The sequence below is a fragment of the Populus alba genome, chromosome 5 (assembly GCF_005239225.2).
Source record: "Populus alba chromosome 5, ASM523922v2, whole genome shotgun sequence".
NCBI classification, from domain to species: Eukaryota; Viridiplantae; Streptophyta; class Magnoliopsida; order Malpighiales; family Salicaceae; genus Populus; species Populus alba.
The window spans coordinates 5,898,044-5,914,927 of NC_133288.1; the positions used below are offsets into that span (position 1 = coordinate 5,898,044).

The 16,884-nt window shown below is 30.7% G+C and overlaps 2 protein-coding genes across 2 annotated transcripts; one reads left to right on the top strand and one right to left on the bottom strand.

Moving 5' to 3' along the window:
* On the top strand, nt 1-1,620 carry LOC118032610 (FCS-Like Zinc finger 7). The gene is made up of 2 exons (XM_035037369.2): nt 1-470; nt 1,176-1,620. Exons 1-2 carry the CDS (start codon nt 70-72, stop codon nt 1,345-1,347), a joined length of 573 nt encoding a protein of 190 aa, XP_034893260.1. The 5' UTR covers nt 1-69; the 3' UTR covers nt 1,348-1,620.
* Nucleotides 1,621-13,654: 12,034 nt separating this feature from the next.
* LOC118031992 (inositol-3-phosphate synthase 1) lies at nt 13,655-16,633 on the bottom strand. The gene is given in 24 exon segments (XM_073409270.1): nt 13,655-13,692; nt 13,695-13,777; nt 14,029-14,123; nt 14,125-14,158; nt 14,257-14,377; nt 14,380-14,415; nt 14,564-14,626; nt 14,629-14,665; nt 14,667-14,724; nt 14,726-14,739; nt 14,843-14,905; nt 14,907-14,960; nt 15,071-15,222; nt 15,225-15,295; nt 15,415-15,503; nt 15,506-15,552; nt 15,555-15,655; nt 15,819-15,959; nt 16,135-16,169; nt 16,171-16,204; nt 16,348-16,366; nt 16,369-16,456; nt 16,458-16,493; nt 16,495-16,633. Coding segments are annotated over 24 exon segments (1,551 nt in total). The 5' UTR covers nt 16,537-16,633.
* Nucleotides 16,634-16,884: the final 251 nt, after the last annotated feature.

Sequence of the window (16,884 nt, forward strand, 5' to 3'; positions counted from 1 at the left end):
TCACCATACAATATGATTAGCATCTTTTCTCTCTGAATAGTGAAAGAAGGGAACAAAGAGAGAGAAGGTATGTTACTAGGGAAGCGTCCAAGGGGACCCATGAGAAGAACAACAAGCATGACTGGTATTGCCGTTGATCTTCCGAGCAACGTGGGCGCCGGCTCATCTGAGCCTTCTGATGCTACTACCCAGAATCATCAAATGATCATCAGGGGTCTCCATGCAACTGCAGGACTCGAAGAAGGGTCTCTTGATTATCACAACAAAAACAAGATGATGGATACTTCTTGTGGTGAGAATACTAGTGGATTCTTGAACGATCAACCTTTCTTGGCCTCCGTGCTGTCACCAAGAAACCACCATAAGAGCAGTGGCTCTGGTAATCATTTTGTGGAGGATTCTCATTTCTTGCGGACCTGTGGCCTTTGTAAACGCCGGTTGGCTCCTGGGAAAGATTTATACATGTACAGGTATGTTTACATACATATATCTATTTTCGAATTATTTCTTAGATTTTTTTTGTCTTCTTGAAGGGATTTTTTTTCCAGTCGTAGCTTTTCTTTTGTTTTCATTAATTCGGAAGGATTTTTAGCTTGGAAGCTTGTTGGACATGAAAGGATCTACCTATGATCCCGTATATGTTATTTTGCTTCGTGAATGATGAGAAATGAATAATTTAGCAAAAAAAGAAAATGTTATGCAATGAAGTAAAATTTATCATATGGAAAATCATTTTCTATTGACTTCCAGAAAAAAAAAAAAAAAAACGAAATCTTCTCCAATAATATTACATCCTATTTTGCTCAATTATGATCTAGCTAGTGTATTTTATTCAACTGAATGCTGAAGTTTTGTTGTTAGATTCTTTCGTGTTTTCTTTATATATATATAAGATCCAAAACTGATCTCCTCATGCCTGATGCCTCCGATCTAAGCTTTCCTTTTCATTTATTTTTTTCCCTTCTTAGTCTCAATTGATTTGCAAATTCAACTCTTTCAAATATTTTTGATATATTTTCTCTCCTCCTTGTACCATACCATATAAGCCAAAGATTTTATCAATTAGCAAGGATGGAGATGATTGGATGATTCTTTTTTTTCTTCTTCTTCTTCAATGAAGTGCTTAATTGTATTAAGTAGTTAATTTCTGTTTTTTCTACATGATAATATTGCAGGGGAGATACGGCATTTTGCAGTCAAGAGTGCAGAGCACAGCAGATGAAACAAGACGAGAGAAAAGAAAACCGCAACGTTATGATAGCATCAAAGAAAGGAGAACACCATGCATCAGCATCCACCACGAGCTCCAAGTCTTCTCGTAAAAGTGAAACTGTGGCTGCTGCTTGACTTGAAGCTAGACTACTACATGCTTTTTAAGAGACAAAAGATCATGTGTCATAAATGACAGCACAACGTTGTAGAATTTCCTGGGGAGAGATATAATTATTGCATTACCAATCTCCTCTACTATTAATGATCAGACCAAATGTATTTTACGTGCTGGCCTGCACTACAATACGAGGAAACAATATTACAACTAATTATTATGTAAAATATGTTGAAAATCATTTCAGAAATAATATATTTAGAAAATGAATGTGGCTACAGTTATTGTATTGAGATTGCCAGGGAACTTGTTCTTTGTCCTCTGGGAATATTTTTATTCCCACGTCCTCTTTCATTAATTTTCATGGTTACAATTTTATGTCCTTTGCACTTTCATTTTGGGTTTGTATCCAATTAGAGGATTTGTTCTGTTACATAAGTAGGAAATTATAAATAATATTTTCGTATGACTATTAAATGGAAAAGAAGAATTAAGCTAATTAGATGAGTAGTTCCTCATAGAAATAAAACAAAATTATTTAGTTTTAATCGGTGTTTTCACTAAACTGACTGTTGGACGTTCATCTAACCTTTTACGTTCCACATTAATTATTAAAAACAATTCAATAGAATTCTATCTATCTTTAATAATTTTCCATTTAAAAATTTTTTAAAGAATTGATATGAAAGTTAAAAATATTTGTTTATTTATTTAACTTCATGAATTTGAATCTTAGCGACCCCAATATGATCTACAGAGGGAACTTAGTTAATTGATTGACATCATATATCATTGGCCCATGATGTTGCTATGCTGCGACTTAAAGCAATTTTTGTAATATAAAAAAATATTCAAGCATTGCTATTGTGTTTTCTACTAAAAAAATAATTATAAACTCAAAATATAATGTATATCAGATAATATTATGTTTTTTAAATATTGATACAATGATATACTAGATTACTACAGAATTTCTAAGAAATACTGATAGAATTTTTTGTTGGTATTTATACTCTCATTTCAATCAGTAATAAATTTATCATAGGCTCATGGATATAAATTCTTTGCTGGTAAAACTCTTGTCAACAATTTTTTGATCCGTCGGTGATTTTGTTTGATAATAAAAGTGCAAAAAAAAAAATTACCCACTTCATTCGTCGGTATTTCCTCAAGAAAATTTTTCCATGTAATCGACAAAAAATACTTTATGTAATTTTTTGGTGATCAAACAGTGATACTATGACATTTTCAGTAATTCTTTTCAACTCTTTATAATATACCGACATCAGTATATTATACTCTCATTCTGTTAATAAATACTGTCAGAAGTTATTTAAAAAATATTTTTAAAAAAATCTATTTAACAAAAGTAGAAAATAATTAAGTTAATATAAATCAACACTCCATAATACTTAAGAACCGAGTTGCTTAGGAAAAAAAAAAAAAGAAGAAAATCAACTCAAACAAATTTGCAACAAATTAATAACAAAAAAAAAACAACAATAACAAATAAATAAATCAACTAAAAATAATTTCCACCGAACCTAGAAAACTATTTTAGAACCCATTATCTACAAACAAATAAATAATATAATTGAAATTGAAGCAGTAAAATTAAAAAAAATTTAGCTAAAATCCAACAAAATTGATCTCATATGAAAAAAAATTCCATAAAACAACATTCATAACAATTATTAAGAACAAAAAAATTAAAAATCATATAAAATATAATGCAAAAAAAAAAAAAACACAAAAAAAGAAGAAAAAAATCTAAACCTTAATATAATCATGAGTGAAGTTGAGAATGAGAAAAAAAGAATAAATTCACTAGATATGTTAATTAAAAAACATTGAGAAGAGAAAAGAAAGAGAAGAAGACATACTTGTGCACAGAGAAGGAGAGGAAGATAGGATAATAAGTTAAGGAGAAAGAAAAAAAAAAAAAGGGGATGTTGATGTTTTTGACAAAAGAGGAAGAAGAAGGAGAGGCGTGTCTGATATGACATGAGAGATTCTAGTCTTTTTATTGGATTGAAATATTTTTACTGATGGTTTTTACAAATAGATAATTAAATATTAATATTTGTATTTTATTATGTCAATTTTCATCTGTAAAATATTTATTTTAAAATTTAATTTAATAAAAAAATTTAGAAACCTCCAAATATTACTGACGGATTTCATTTTGTCGGTGATTTTATTTGTAATATTTAATTTAAATTTTCAATCTAATAAAGATTTTTCAGAAACCCCAAATATCATCGACAATTTTTAATATATCAATGCTTTGTATGTAAAAAATAATAATTAATAAGTATAATTAAAAAGTGAATAGTTTTAGAGCTCTCTAAAATATATTAGACGTAATTAATTTGTTTGGAATACCTTTTTAAAAATTTTTGCTAATTAGTACTTAGCTTTTTAAAATCCAGCGAGAGGAGCTTTTTGTTGACAATAAAAACAAAAGGGTCAAAAAAAAAATGAAAAGGAACTGTGTCATCTTCACAAGTATTTGAAACTGTACTGTAAATTATAATTTTTTAATTTTTTTAAATATATTAATTTTTTATTTAAAATTAATATTTTTTGATTAATTTTAGATCATTTTTGATGTGTTGATATAAAAAATTATTTTTAAAAATAAAAAAATATTATTTTAAACACATTTCCAAGTAAAAAAACTTTAAAAACGCTCTTAGAATTGCAAGTTTCACTAAATTTTAAAATTTTTTTTGTTTAAAATTTTTTATAAAAAGTATGATATATATAATAAATCAAAAATAATTTTTAAAAAATTAAAAAAATATTATTTTAATATTTTTCAAATAAATAATTTAAAAAAAGCATCCATCGCGCTCTTGAATCATACCAAACTTTTCATTATCAATTGAAAATTTGTAATAATAAAGCACAGATCCGTATCTGGTGGTTGTTGTTCCAATTAAAGTTGAAAGAGACTCATTTGGAGCTCTGATCGATTGTTTGATAGAAATGGGCTGTAATGCTGCTAAGGTGTCCTTGAAAATCACATCTCTGGTGGGGGGCCACGCACTTTGGGATTATACGTGTCTTTCATGATACCACACCCGTAGAAAATAGCCCTATTTATTTTTTATCTTAATATTGGTTGAGTTCAATGTGTTTTCTTTTATATAGTATATATATATATTATATATATATATATATAAACGTGATTGTTCAGAATAATTTATATTATATTATTTCAATTATTTATTTTATAAAGTGATTAAAATTAATTTTTAATATTATATAAATTTTTTTTAATTTTTTAAAAATTTATTTAAAAATTTAAAAAAAATATAATACATTTTAAGACTTGACAATTGAATTTATATTTTTTTAAATTATTTGCATCTGTTCTTTATTTTATTTTCTGATTGAATTTAAGGATCAGACTGCCTTCTGGAATATTCAAGAGCAGGGATCTCACCGTCCAATAATTTACTACTAGTGTCCAAATGCAGCCTACCATCATCACCATTGAAGATTCCTTGGACAACCGTACGAAGATATAATTAGTTTAGATATGATTCCATTGTCTTTTTTTTTTTTTTTCGATTTCCAATATTAGAGTGAAGATTTTTGGGGTATTTAACGATCGACAATCCGAGCAGGTTCAAATATACAGTGTGATTAAACCAGTTGAATTGGTTATAAATTTGGTTAAATGATTTTATAGACTCGGTTCTACATGGGTGTCATTTTTTTGGTAACCATTTGAGATTTGAAAATTATGATTGGAAAATATTATTTTTGTTGTATTTAATTATTTTTCTAATTAATTTTAGAATTTATTTTTTTTCCTTACTTAACTTTGAATTTTCTTGGTTATATCGATCTATATAAATAATTGATGTGTTAGTTTTTTATTATATTTTGAATTTTTAAATTTTTTTTAAAAATATCAAAGTTTTCTCTATATGATTTTAGGACTTAAAAACCTTGGTTTTATTATTAACTATATATTGCGTTAGCATTCATTTTTTTGTGACTTTAAATATCAAAGTTTTTTCCCTACTTATTTTTAGGCTATAATATAGATGTTTTATGTAAATAAATAAAATAAATTTGATAGATAAGATTGAGATTTAAAGAAAGAAACTATTATTTATTTTGTTGTGCAGCTAGATGTGCAAGTCTTTAATAATATTAAAGATATATTTAAGATAGAATAAAAACCGTAGAAAGTTTGAAAACGAAATAAATAGAAATAGGTCCTTATCATAAAAGCGTAAACAAAAGCTTTAGTTCAAGGTTTCTTCATTAATCTCCTATTTGATTAGCTTTAAAGATAACTATTTTGGGAGTATTTAGAGTGTAATAACAATTATTTTTTACTTAAAAATATATCAAGATAATATTTTTTATTTTTAAAAAATTATTTTTGATATTAGATATTAAAAAAATCTAAAAATAAAAAAAAATATGTTAATTTAAATATATATTTTTTAAATTTTTATCAAGCTTTTCATTTGAAACTATATAAAAATCATTGCCATTGGATTATCGCCCATTATTGTTGAAAGCTTTGTGAAGAAAAGCTAGTAATGTAAAACAACTAGAAGAAAACAATGTGAACTGATTTCAAATCGTTTTTTTTTTTTTTAGTCTGTGGACTTCAATCAATAATCAGTGTAATTTATTTAATAACAAAGTATATGATTTAATATGTATTATCTCCCAACACAACTTACCTCAGAGGTCATATCATACTTCTAAATTACTAAAAATATAGATGATTTTCTCTTTCGGCTAATATTAAAATGCACCAAATCTTTAAACAGCGAAGATGGAAAGATTTGCTGTGAATTAGTCAATGGCTCTGTGATTGGTTCATCGGGCTGCCCATTAACGCAAAAACTTGCAAAAAAATCCTCATGACTATTGTTTTTACTTTACCTGTTCATCTACGCGCACCATATGTAGATACATGATCAAAATTAATGAATGTTTAGGTGTAAAGATAAAATAATTTAATTATATTTTAATTAAATGATAAAAGAAATATACAACAAATAAACCAAAAAATAAAAAAAATCACAGTAACTTAGAGAGAAAAACTTTTATTGCAAGTTTTGAAACTGGGTCAATGCAACCCAACTTATATACCTTATACCTTTTTTTTTTTTTATTATCTTTATATATTATGATTAGTTTGTGCATTTGATATTTATTTTATTTTTATTAGAAATTATTTTGACTTCAAAGTTCTTGTTAGCAATCTTTCTATAAGATTTCTTTAATGTAACAAACAACAACTTATCTCTTTATTGATAAGAGAGGGAGATTATTAGAATATTAAAGGTTGTAATGTTTTGAAATTTATGAATGGAAAATACAATAAAGGCCCTTAAAGGCTTAGATGTAAGAATAAATTAAATGAGGGGTATAGTAGTAATTGGATAAATAGTTGATATATAAATAGAAAAAAAGAAAAAAAAAGAGAGATCTGAAAAATTTTGAGAGAGAATCGCAGGAGAGAAGGAAGGAAAGAAGAAGAAGAGAAAAGAGGGGAAAATAAGGGAAGAAGAGAAAAGAGGGGAAAATAAGGGAAAAAGGAAAGGAGTTGAGGAAATAAGTTAAAAAGGTAAGATTTAGTTGTTTAATGTGTATAATATGTTTTTAAGTAAGCTTTAATTTGATTTGATGAATGTTAGGGTTTTGAGAATTTGTGTTTTGGTTTAAATTGATGAATTAAATTGAATGATGGAGGTTGATTGTTGTGTTTAATTGATGATTTTAGTTGATTATGAAAGATTTTGATGAGAGTTGGAGTTTTTGGTTAAATGGTGAAAATTTGAGTGAGAAATCAGGGGAGAACAGTGGGGTTTCTGTTAAATTCTGGATTAGAGGTTGAAAATGACAAAAAATTCAATTTGGTCCCTCCATTTCTGAAAATTACAGGTTTAGTCCCCAAACTTTGGAAAATTACAAATTGGTCCCTGGAGCATATTCCGAGATTCTGAACAGAATAACATATAAATTATGGGTAGAATTACTGTATAGATAAGATAATTTAACACTTTCATTTGGTCCTCCAATTTAACAAAAATTACAATTTGACCCTAAAATTTGGTTAAAATTCCAGAATGGTCCCTGAAGCATAATGATACATCCTGGACAGAATTGAGGATTAATTGAGGTCATAATTTCAGTATATTTCATGGATTTATGACAAATTTCAGTTTGGTCTCCATTTTGACAAAAGTTACAATTTGGCCTTAAAAATATGGAAAAATTTCAGATTAGTCCCTAGCTGTAATCCTAGCTTTTTTCAGATTATTTTGATGAATAATTAAGGGTTATTTAGTGAATTATTACCAAATTTTATTAGTTTTTTTTTATTATGGGTTAGATTTCGGGAAAACCGTTAGATTTTGGGTTTTTAAGAAAAATTGACTAGTTAGTTAAAAACATATAAGATTACAGAATACAACACTTAGTTAAGTGTATTAAATAGGTTATATGTTCTTTCGAGTCATTCTTGAATATGTCTCCTTGTATTCAGATAATCCTGATATTTCTAACCGCGGGACGTCAGTAGGATTTTCTTCGTGTTTGCTTTTAAGTGCTGTTGCTTTTTGAGTCAGGTGAGTGGATAATTTTCCATATACATGAGAAATAGTATAAATATTTGATTTGTTAATATGAATTGAGTCATGCTTCTTGATAATATATATGCTGATTATTATCCTTATTATGATAAAGCATGATCATCATTATTGAGTTTGAATTCTTGATATGAACCAACATATATTTTGAATTGATTTCTGAATTGATAGCTTCATTTGATTGATGTAATGAGTTGAGCTTTGAGATATTGAATATGTTTTGATTACGATTATGACCTATGGTATGTCAGTCAGAATACCATGCTAACAGGGTTAGTGTTAGTCTTTTGTGCACATCGTATCTGAACCCTAGTTGGTCGAGGGAGTCACCAACCTGTGTGGACTGATCATCCACAGTACGGAGCCTTTACATGCTCATTGGCATTTTGATTTTCTGCGAGAGCTTTACCATTATAATCTTCTTGTTATGGCCTATTTTGAGAAACCTTCCAATAAGAACCTAGAGCATAATTGTGATATTATATTCTCATTGCTGTATATACCTCGTGTGTGTATATGAACGTTATCTACTCACTGTGTGAGTTTTGTTGAAAACTTCACACTCTATTTCATTTATCATTTTCAGGCTTATGCTTGATAGCAGTCACTTTTGTTGAATCTTCCGAACCTGCTTTGGTTGTAATTGTACCTTTCATTTTATGTCAAGTTAGGCTCCAAAACTATGATTATATATGAACTCTTGTATTAAGACAATCGAATTATGTATATAAGTATTAGTTTTTATTGTTACTGCTGAGGTTTGACAACTCTGATTGAGTTTAGGGATAATGGAGCGTTTGTATGGTAAGTTTGGGTTCGCATAGGTACGGACCTTGCACTATGTGCCTTGGTCCACGGATCCGGGAGATTCGGTTACGTGACAAAGGTGGTTCGCAAAAAATATGAAAACTACATTTGATATTAGGCTTTCATGGCACCTATTGTCCATTTTAAGGTTTAATATCATAAATATTAGCATAAAAATTTAAAGCAATAAAAGTCAAACTCTGTAGATATTCTATTTAATACCTACTAAAATTCAGTTTTATACATGATATATTAACGTGTACATTTGGATCCAAAAAATTAAATAGATTGAGTTTAATAATTTGAAAAATATAAAAGAAATTACTATAGTTATGAGCTATAAAAAAGTTATAAAAATCCAAAACTTGACTGAGTATATCTATGAATACTCCTGTTTGGCTTGTGTTTTAAGCACACATGATTAATAAATATTATGTATTTTGATATCTCCTTATAATTACAAGTTTGCTGATGTTTAAGAGTTTTGATTTGTAATAAACTCATAAATTTTAACAAGCCGCATAAGTTCTTGAAAGGTTTTAGCTTATAAAAAGACCTGCGTTTATAATTCGCTTCTTAGCTGTATCATGTGGTTTTCCAGTGGTCAAAATTCTAGACTTGTAATTTGGTAGCTAATAAAAATTCTTCGGCCTTTGAGGTATGAAATGGAACAGTCCATTTGGCGGCCCAACGCACTGGAGTACAAGTACTGTAGGCCATGGACGCCACATGATTGGACAGGCTATTCAGAGGCCTTTTCGAAGAACAAAGAAATATAACAGTATTGAACTTGCTCCAAATAAAAATGGAGTATGCGGGGTATCGATCCCCGTACCTCTCGCTGATGCTAAGCGAGCGCTCTAAGCATCTGAGCTTACAATCCCCTACTTTCTATATTTTTCAGCTCCAAAGATTATATCTAAATAAAGTTTCCATATAATTGATTCACCTATCCGCACAAATTGGAGAAGGAGTGATGAAAGGATATAAAGCGTTAACATTATTTATGGGAAATTAAATCATGATCTATAAAGCCCCTGTTTTTCATAATAGAATCAGCTCATTTTCTTCTATCTTTTTAAAAAAAAAAAAAAATCATTTCAAGTACACGTCATCCTTGGAGTATTTATTTTAAATTAGTGATTGTTCTAGTCCATTTTTCACACAAAAATCCCTCTTCATAGATTTTTTTTTCCCTCATGTTTGATTGTTTTTGATTAAAACAAAAATATAGAGAGTTGAAGTCTAAAATCTTTAATAGCATATCTAATATGCTGCTAGTAACACAATATCAATACAAGAACATCTATTTCGAAAATGCCATTGTCAAGAGCACACCTAATAATCAAAATGGTATTTTTAGAGAAAAAGCTCAGTCTATGAACTTAGCCCAGAAAAAAAATAAATATCGTGGACAGAGGTCTTTGAAAAAAATTCAATGCATATAGATTTATAGATTTTACTTTTTCTACGTGTAAAAGTCTTTCAATATCTTATTTTTTTTTTTTATCAATGCTAGTGTAAAGTATAGATTTACCTATATATTAATATTATTAGGGTAAAATTACATTTTAAAAACACTTTTTTCTCTTTGTAAAAAAAACAAAAAAGGATTTCATGACATTATAAATACTCATGAATTCTTCAAACTCGAGGTTAATAATCCCTTCAATTTTTAATATTTTTAGTATATATATTTTTCCAGAATTTTATTTTTTAAAATTATCATTGTAAGTTTTCTATTTCTAAAAAAATATTTGCTTAAGTAGATGAGAATATTCAAAGAGTATAGAATATTTTACAAATATCAACTATCTTTTCCTACTAGATATTCATAATATAGTAACGCTATTTAACTAATTTTATCTAAAAAGCAAATGAAAATAAATTACTTAAAACTTAAAAAATTAATTGATCCAACATATACACCTTATCTTAAATTACTTAGCTCGTCACCTTTCCAATTCATACTGGCTACTCAAAAAATCAAAAATGATTACAAGCCAAGCTTCTGCATTATGTCTGGAATGTGCCCAGAAGAAAAAATATTCACACTCTCAATAACAAACAGACCTTTAAACAACAAACAACTTGTAATCAAAAAACAATTAAATTTCCGAGCAAAGGTGTGGTTGCATCTATCATATTTAACAAAACTTCCTCTTCTAAGTTCTATTGTGTTGCTGTTTTGGTCAACTTAACGGGCAAAATTAGCGTATTTGGAAGTGTGGTTTGTGGTTTCTTTTCAAAATATTTTTCATTACAGAAGTATGCCTAATGTTGAATATTTTATTTTTAAAAAATTATTTTTGAGATCAGCACATCAATAATGATTTGAAAACCATCAAAAACATATTAATTCGAGAAAAAAAAAATTTAAAATTTTGTGAAAAACGCGTTTTCAAATGCAATCCCAAACGGGTCCAAGAAAGTAGTGGCTTTAAAGTTTCGATTGGCTAGGATATATATTTTTTAATTTGATTATAAAGTTAAAAATATTTTTATCTATCCGAGCATTTTGACGATTAATTCAATTATAGGTGATAATTCCATAATTATTTAAATTGGTTTTATTGAGTTATTTTTTCCCGCACTAAGAATGAAGTGATATACAAATTAAAAAATATATATGGTAAGTAAAATTGTGATTTATAAAACTAGTAGAGGCAAAAATGTAATGGAACAAACTTAAAAGGTTTACTACTTTTTATCAAGCATTATAATCATGAAAAAGGACTACAAAAGGGTAGACTCCCGGCTAATTATTTGAAAAAACGGTAACAACAATAGAAGTTGATTTTTAAATGAATTTAAATTGTTGCACAAAAGCCAAACAAAATACTATTGGCAGAACTCTCTCAAAATATTTTTTTTCTATGTAAAAAACTATCCTTTTATTTTTCTCCATCACGAAACAATATTTTGTTAAGAAATGGAAATTCTCCACTGGCAAACTCTTTTTCTCAAGTTCTCAACCCATTTCCAAGAGCACAATTCCAAGTCTTTGAGCTGTCTATCATGTATATAATTTTGATCTCCAAAATTGTAAAAGTAGTATAGGTTTCAAGAAATTGAGACATTAATATTAATTCGTGATTGGGGGATTTAATAAGTAATGATTTTTAATTTAAACATGAATAAAAAATAAATAAAAAATAAACTGAAAATAATTGAAAAACATAATAAAAGAAAAAAAAAGAAAAATGTATAAAAAAATAACTGAGTCGTTCGAGATACTAAAATATATAAAATCATGAATTTAATTATAAAATAACTTAATATTAAAGAGAAAAAATAAATAAAAACTCGGTGATTTTCAAGCTAACCTAAAATTATGTAGATGGTTTGCAGGGAGAAGCCTCAGTTTCCCATCTTCAAAACTCGAGAATTGTTTAGTTAGTCGTTGCGCGCCGTTATAAAAGAGAGGCTTAGGGCTAAGATTACGATTATCCTTTAGGCCCGCTCTTTGAATTGGTAAAGAGATATAAAATGTGATGGATATTCAAAAACATATTGGACATATCGTAACAGTTATATGAGTTGGATGATGTTCAGTGCTGGCACCGGAGCCCGTTCATGATCTGTTAGATACTGTATGAGATTACACGAAGCTCCTGTTATCTGGGACAACATTACACAAGTGTCGCGTGGCTTATGTTATAAAGAGGGTGGGTGAGATGAATAGTAGTTGTTGTTCTTGAATGTGTTTTTTCTTTTTTAAAATTCATCAATTGATATCAGATTCAATCGCAATCAAACGGGGTATAGACTATAGAGTAGAGATGGCTACAGGAATCAATATCTATGATTAACCTAAAGAAATCAGAATTGGAATAGATTTAAACGGCTATCTTTGGATAGATTAATCCAAATCCTCGTATCCAACGAGGAGAATCTTTCCCTTGATCGGAGATATCACTTCTGGTTTCAAGAAGATATCGTAAGACCAATTCTTTCAAAGATATTGTTAGGCATTACTCCATGGATAACGAATCAAGAAATTGAGAGAGAAAGAAACAGAGAGAGTTGAATCGTTCTCTGTTCTGTAGAGTCATGATCTGGTGCAATGGAAATTTATACAGGCCCACGGCATTATCCCCAACAGTCTAGACCACCACCTGCTCTCTTGAGACATTAAAAATAATCAACACAATCCAAAACTTGTCAGCCTGTGATGATAATTAGCCCCACGGGACCAGTTTTTTTTTCCCCACAAAGAATGAATTGTCCCTCCTCGTATAGATTGATTGATGTAACAACAAAATTGTGGACCTTATGGATGGTTCAAATTAATGAGCACTCCACATGTATGGCACTGGAGAGAGGACAGATTGCTGGGGACGCATTGAAAATTTTTCTTCCCCTTTCCTTGGCACTGTGCTTCAATCAATGCGAATATCAATATCAAGTAATCAATTATTAGGGGTATTCGAGAAAAAACTGGGTATGGAAGTTTATGTATTTACTAATGATTTCAAAATTACCATGATTATAAACTAAACAAATCATGAGTTCATACTCGTTAGTAGTTTTAATTTGCGAAGAAGAAGGGTTCAGAGGGAAGAAAACTATGTTTTTAATGGTATAAACTTGAAATAACTACACGACTTCGTGCGATAAACACAGTTTACGAACAATTACATGCATATTTTCCTTTTCCAATAGAAAGAGGTGCTTCGGGTCATCAGAGAGCCAGAGCAAACGGGCTTACAAGAAATAAACAAGCAAACTCCATACAATAACACCATTAATATCATCACAACTATTACAAATTATATATATGGAAAAAGCATCTCTTAACCACAGGATTAGTGAAAGAGAAAGGAAAAATGGTTGGCTGTTTTAGTTCTAGACCAATCTTCTTCCACTGTTGTCTTCTACTAGTTGCTCACTTGTATTCCAAAATCATGTTGTTCTCAGGAGCTAACCAACACAAGCTCTCAGTATGTTCTCAAGCATTGCACGAGTTGCTTTGACAGTGCATTCACACACTGGTGTGCCTGGTGGAACGCTGTTTTTTCCCATTAGAACAGTTTAATACAAGTTAGTCATAAGCTCAGTGATGAAGACAACAAGTCTGATGATATTAAGATAATCTGACAAAGCCAAAGTGCGAGTATTAAGGATCAAGTCAAGATTACTATGATTTGATTTACATCTTGTCACTAAAGTAAATTCAACTACTCGTGTCAAACTGAGTACATTGGCATGAGACACAGCTAAACTGAAGTGCTAGGTTTTTGGCAGGTAAAAGTACATTACCCCAAGTTCCCATTTCCCTTTATTTCAAAGAAGCAATATTGGTATAAAAGTAGAAGATTACAAGAGGAGCCCTTTGTGAGGTAACTGAGAATAGTAGGCAACTGGGTGGAAAGAGTGAAACTTGCCCTGCATATAGAATCGGTACAAGGTCAATCCACAAAGAAGTACATTAGATGCTTAACAAAATCAAAGAGGATCAAAAGTTCAGTGCAAGAAAAGCACCTCTGCTTCGGGCCTTTGAGCTGGATCCTTGTACTAAAGTTCTGCAAGAAGAACCTAAGTCGAGGGATGATTGGTGCAAGCCCGAAGAGGGAGTCTTCACAGGTGTTGTGCAGCACTATGGTGTTTTCCCACCCATGAATATCTCCGAGGTGTACTCATCCATAGCTCCTCTTGCCTATCTCCAACATGTATGGCACATACTATACAAGTGAAAATACAAAACAAATTAAAAAAGAACAAAAAGAAGATAAGCCACTTCAAGAGTAAGAATTGGAAAAGATTGAGAGTGGTAACAAAAGTGAGATCAATTCACCTTGATTACTACAAACATGGTCAGGATGTTCACCACAGCTCATAGAGGATGCCATGCTAGAGACATGTCATCAACAACATTGCTCTTGGAGATTTCCTTGGACCCGAAAAATTTGAGGTGCTGATAGATTCATGCCATCATTTTTCCCAGATGGTTGTAATCACTATTGACGTTGGCTGAATCACAATCACAAACACCAGACGTCAATGTCACCTCAATTATTGGAAAAGACAATTAGGACAAAATGTCCATGATTCGCTTTCTTAATGTGTTATATACCTTAATACCCCCCCCCAACAAGAAATCAACCAGAACAGATTTCATCTTGGTCTGACCACTCTTTAAAGTCATTTCCACCAATCAAACTGTCCTCTTAATAAGCCAAATCAACAAGTACCTGTAGTTATAAAAAAAAACCAAAAAAAAAAAAATGACCCTTCGGGCACTTCTTATTAACCAGCAATATTTGACCTCTGAAACAAATAGTAGGATTTTAAGGTTAAAAACCTGAACAAAAGTGTTCTGAGGGCTTCCATTTATGAAAAGGAAATATTTCATAAATGCAAGCCAGGATACAAGGTTGATGGGATATCTCTGATTCATCCTTCTCCACAGAGCCAAGAGGTTCTCCATGGTGTCATTCAGCCTAAACAATATTACATGTACCTCTCTGTGTTGGCAGTCCACAACACAACCACTTGTCACCTTGTTTTTCCCTTGAACTCCATAGTTAATTATGAAAAGACACGACGACATTGATTACTTGTCCATCCGAGGAACAAAAAAACTTTTTTTCCAGTTACAGAACCGGAAAAAGTTAAAAGCAAATTAAAAGTTAAAATGCTACTAATGTCTTCGATAAATTTGCTGACTTTTCTTTCTTTGTGCCTTTGATAACATTGTTAGCACGTGAGCCTTGATTGGCAGCAATGAAAATCAGCAAAAAACAAGGTCCTAAATTCCAGGGAGTGGTACATGGATTTTTGTAGCCTCAATTGCTTTTGCCAAGTCAATGGTCGAAAAACCTTGGCCCTACGCATGGCATCTGCTAAGTTCATGTCACTTATGTCCCATCCCCCAAATACAAATCATCTGGTTCACCCTGTATTGTTTTAAACATTTCAACATCAAGAATTCTTTTGGAAAAGTTAGCGTTGATTAACATTCTAGTTGGGAACAATTTATGAATTAACTCAAAATATAATACAAAAATGGGAAGTTAATTAAAGCAGTACGTAATGTTAGACACATATACAACCAGGGGAGCAGGCTCTTGAATGGAGCATAAATCTCCTCTCCATTGAAGGACTGCCAACTCTGATAACTTGATGCCTGGGTAAGTGAGCCAAAGTAATTGGCTTGTTGCACCTTGTCCTTAGTTGCCCAGGAGATTCCTCTGGAAAATATTCACACCTCACGTCATAAAATTACATTTAAAAATTTCCAATAGCAAGAAACCAACTAAACATCAATCACATAATTTTACCAACCAAAAGGAACCAATTTTACATCCCTGATGTAAAGCAAAACACCAAATAAAATACTATAAAAAAAGAAAGAAGGGAACTCACTCTCTGTTGGCAATAACACCACCAGTGAGAGTTGAACGCATTGTTTCCACCACCACCCCACAAGCATAACACAAGTCAGAAAAAAAGAAAAAAATCAAAACATCAAAATCTAAAGATTTTAAGATTAACCCACAAAGGACGAGCCTCCAATTAAAGAAGATGAACACAAAAAGAAAGAAGAAAAGAATAGAAAAATGGAATATGGGTGCAAACCCTAGTTTAGGGACATGATATCAGTCTTGAATTCATATTGGGAACAGTTTGGGCTTGACAGTCACTGATAAAACCAGTTTCTTGTTCTCATGAACAGTTCAGTGGTATCAGTAGTTGTACACGGAGTGAATCTCATCTTCAGTGTAACTTAACGTTAGGACTCTCAACCTTAAACTTCTCAATAAACATTTTTGCTTTCTTCTTGCTTGCTAGCTAAACAAAACAATGTGGGATCCAAAAATGAACCCAAGACCGAGACTGCAAAAACAACTACTCTCTTTTCTCAGCTTCCACCCTTCCTTCCTCCTTCCTTGCGTGCTCTGTGAAGAGCCACCCTGAGCTGTGTATAAATACAGAAACGAGAGGCACGTGTCTCCACGTTAATGGATGTGATCATAGGCGGACCCCACCTTACCTTCGTTTTCATTTGCCCCTTGGTCTCAACTCTCAGAGTGAAGCTAGGCCATGCAAAAATGTGAGAACTGAGAAGAGAGGCAGGGATTAGACCGCACGTATGAGGGTGGCACGTGCCGGGAA

Bases quoted from the DNA above. Each gene is read 5' to 3' on its own strand.
- LOC118032610 (XM_035037369.2), top strand. From the start codon at position 70: ATGTTACTAGGGAAGCGTCCAAGGGGACCCATGAGAAGAACAACAAGC. The intron at 471-1,175 runs GTATGTTTACAT...ATAATATTGCAG, and splicing joins AAAGATTTATACATGTACAG to GGGAGATACGGCATTTTGCA.